Source organism: Trypanosoma conorhini, assembly GCF_003719485.1.
Source record: "Trypanosoma conorhini strain 025E chromosome Unknown Tco_14.4_contig_00231, whole genome shotgun sequence".
Classification (NCBI taxonomy): Eukaryota; Euglenozoa; class Kinetoplastea; order Trypanosomatida; family Trypanosomatidae; genus Trypanosoma; species Trypanosoma conorhini.
In genome coordinates, this window is record NW_021704316.1 from 23,627 (window position 1) to 26,475 (window position 2,849).

Genomic DNA, 2,849 nt, shown 5'->3' on the forward strand with positions numbered 1-2,849 from the left:
TCCCAGTGAAGAGAAAGGGGTAAAAAGGCCTAATGAGGAAGGAAATGATGCAGAAGCCGAACTGTTTGCCCTTCGTGCCGGGCACTTTCAGTGCGAGGGAGGTGGGAGGCGAAAGCGGAGTGCAAGGTGAGTTTCCCGTAACAGGAAGGAAGTGTGTGGAGGTGCTTTCTTCTGCACAGCGGCGTGAGAGGAGCATACTGTGGGATGCCTCCTTTCTTCAATTGACACTGCCGCAGTTGTTTTCTCTTTTTGCTTGTTTGTTTCAGTCTTGCTGTAGGTTTTGTAAAGTCATTACACACGGTGCCTATTTTTTTTGTTGGTGTTGTTGCTTGCTACCAGCAGTTTTGCGCAGCAGCGAACGCGCGATGTCACCCGACACTTTCTACGCGGTGGCGAGTACTGTGGAAGTGTACGCCACACGGGGCTCGTGCGAGCGTGGCTGGCGCATTGACGCCAAGGAGTGCGATGCCCCACCCAATAGGCTGAATGGCTTCCCATTTGCCACGGAAGAGGGTGTGGGTGTACATCTCTCGTGCAGCAAAGGAGAATTCACCGTCTCGGCGGATGTAAGTTCAAACCCAAAGGCGACATGGCGGGACTTTCTTCCCAGCGTTTCCTGGACAAGGTCGGTGCGGGGTCAGCAGCATGCATTTCTCCTGCGCCTGGCAACGACGCCGCTGGTTTCCTACGCATTGTGTCATCCGCAGTTTACCTGCTCCTCCGAGGTGAAGTTTATGGATGGCTGCAGATCCAGATTCACCGCCTCTACACGGCTTTCTGAGAAGAGCCAGTTGGGAGCAGGCGCGGAGTATGACCCAAGCCGCAGCGGCCTGATAGATTACACGGTTGCCCTCTCACGCGTGGGCTGCTCGTCGGTGTGGGGAGGCGATTTTGTCCTTCAATACAACGCCACCCGCGGGGCCGCTGTCCACACCCGCATTCCAGTTAAACCTCTGCTAAGCGCTGTGGCGCTGGTGGAACGGAAGCGCGTTCTTGTCGGCGTTGAGGCCCGCTCCCCGTGTGGCGCCCAGATGCTGATGAACGTCGATCTTGTGGGCTCCCGCGCCATGCTGGCCGTCATTCGCAACCTGGATGATATCTGGAAGCTCACCTTGAATTACTCCGCACCACTGCCTGGGGGCTCCTCCGCCCCGGCGAGGTTTGGTCTCGTCTTCACCAACCAGGACGTCCCGTAGTGCCACAGCGGATTGAAAGGGGCAGCAGAGGCGGTTCGTCTGACGCGGAAGGCGAGAAGGTTGAGTCGGGTTCCTGCGACGTGGGGAAAATAAATGACGCCTGTGCCGGAGATTCGTGGGCGGGCCGAGGATCACCGTAACGAACTGTTGGAGACAAGAGCTCTACGGAAGCGTTGGTGTCTGTGTGTGAGAGAGAAAGCGAGTCATGGGACACGGTCGCCCAACCCCCATGGGTACAGTGAAGAAGAAACGGCCGTGTGCGTTTATTCGTGTGCAAGTAGATGTGCCTATTTCTATCGATATCTATACTCATTTGAAGGTTGTCCTCACACAGCGACTAGCAAACAAAAAGAGTGGGAAATATAGGAGGCTAAACCAAACGTCCATGAGGTTGCCGTATTCGCGTAGTCTTGTTTTTAGTCGTAGTTGCTACCCTACAAAGAGAAGAGGGGATTTATTTTTTAATTTTTATTTTTTGTTTGTGAGCAGGCGGAGGTCAACTTTCAAGTAACTGAGTACATAACATTGTAATTTTTACATGCCACTCGCCTGCCCTTCTCGTGTTGTGCTTGACGCTTTTTTTTTTTTTTCACAGCTGCCACTTCCCTCCCGTTATCTACTCTCTCATAGACGCGGCGTGCACCTGCGCCCGCGCCGAAGTTTCTTGGAGGACAAGCGGGGCCCGGGAGGAAGGGGGCAAGAACTGGGCGCCACGCCCCATGCGGGCAAAACTCACCACGACATGTCTGCCGTGAATGGCAACAGTGAAGATTGCGTCGCGGTGCCGACGCTGCCTCCGTCGCGGTTCACTGAAAAACTCCCCCCTTCCGCCACCAACAAGGAGGAGGATGACACGGTGGCTACGTTGCGCAAGCAGTTCCGTTGCGCGGAGCTTAACAACTGTATTCTGCATGACAATATCGATACTCTAAAGGCTGTTGCCAACCAGTTAGCTGCGCAACTCGACTTGGCAAATAGCAGGTTGGCCTTGTACGAAGAAAAGGAACAGGCGCAGGCGCTACGACAGCTTGGACGCGAAACGCAGGGCAAAAGGAGCCCCCACTTTGAAGCCTCTGCCGCGGGGGCGGAGCACGAGGGCCGAGTTACCTCCCTCCTCAGTATCGTGCGGGAAAAGGATACGCTGCTCACAGCCCTCCGGAGCGAGCTGGGGAAGCAAAAGGAAGACGCGGCGGCGCTGCTCCGGACGTGGTTGGACAGAAAAGATAACGAAATCCTCCGACTGACGGGTGAATTGGAACAGCTACGGACAGTACAGGGCATCGGACGATATGCACAAGCTAGGAGGAAGTAACAAAGGCACACAAACACCTAGGGTGGGGCATGCGGCGTGGCAGCCATTTTTTTTTGTACGCACCGATTCACTTCATTGCCCTTCCTCCTGCTTCTCCTGCTCCTCCCCTATCCTTTCCTTTCCTTTCCTTTTTTTTTATTTTGTGGTTTATTTTATGCATCTGTTTCTTCTTGGTGTAGTTCTGCTCACGTAAACCCATCGACTCAGAATGACCTCTGTGGAATCCGGCGCCAAGGTCCTCCGCATGAAGGAGAGCGACGTGCAGAAGCTGGTCGCGATGCACTGCCACCTCGGCACCAAGAACCGCAGCAACGCCATGAAGAAGTCATCCACAGCCGCAC

The 2,849-nt window shown here is 54.8% G+C and overlaps 2 protein-coding genes across 2 annotated transcripts, besides 2 other annotated features; both read left to right on the forward strand.

Moving 5' to 3' along the window:
• Window positions 1-365: 365 nt before the first annotated feature.
• On the forward strand, window positions 366-1,196 carry Tco025E_04499 (uncharacterized protein; the record flags this gene model as incomplete). The annotated part of the gene is made up of 1 exon (XM_029371409.1): window positions 366-1,196. One exon carries the CDS (start codon window positions 366-368, stop codon window positions 1,194-1,196), a length of 831 nt encoding a protein of 276 aa, XP_029228513.1.
• Window positions 1,197-1,938: 742 nt separating this feature from the next.
• Tco025E_04500 (uncharacterized protein) lies at window positions 1,939-2,508 on the forward strand (the record flags this gene model as incomplete). Its single annotated transcript, XM_029371410.1, has 1 exon — window positions 1,939-2,508. One exon carries the CDS (start codon window positions 1,939-1,941, stop codon window positions 2,506-2,508), a length of 570 nt encoding a protein of 189 aa, XP_029228514.1.
• An 82-nt stretch (window positions 2,509-2,590) lies between these two features.
• Window positions 2,591-2,617: a microsatellite.
• Window positions 2,618-2,639: a microsatellite.
• Window positions 2,640-2,849: the final 210 nt, after the last annotated feature.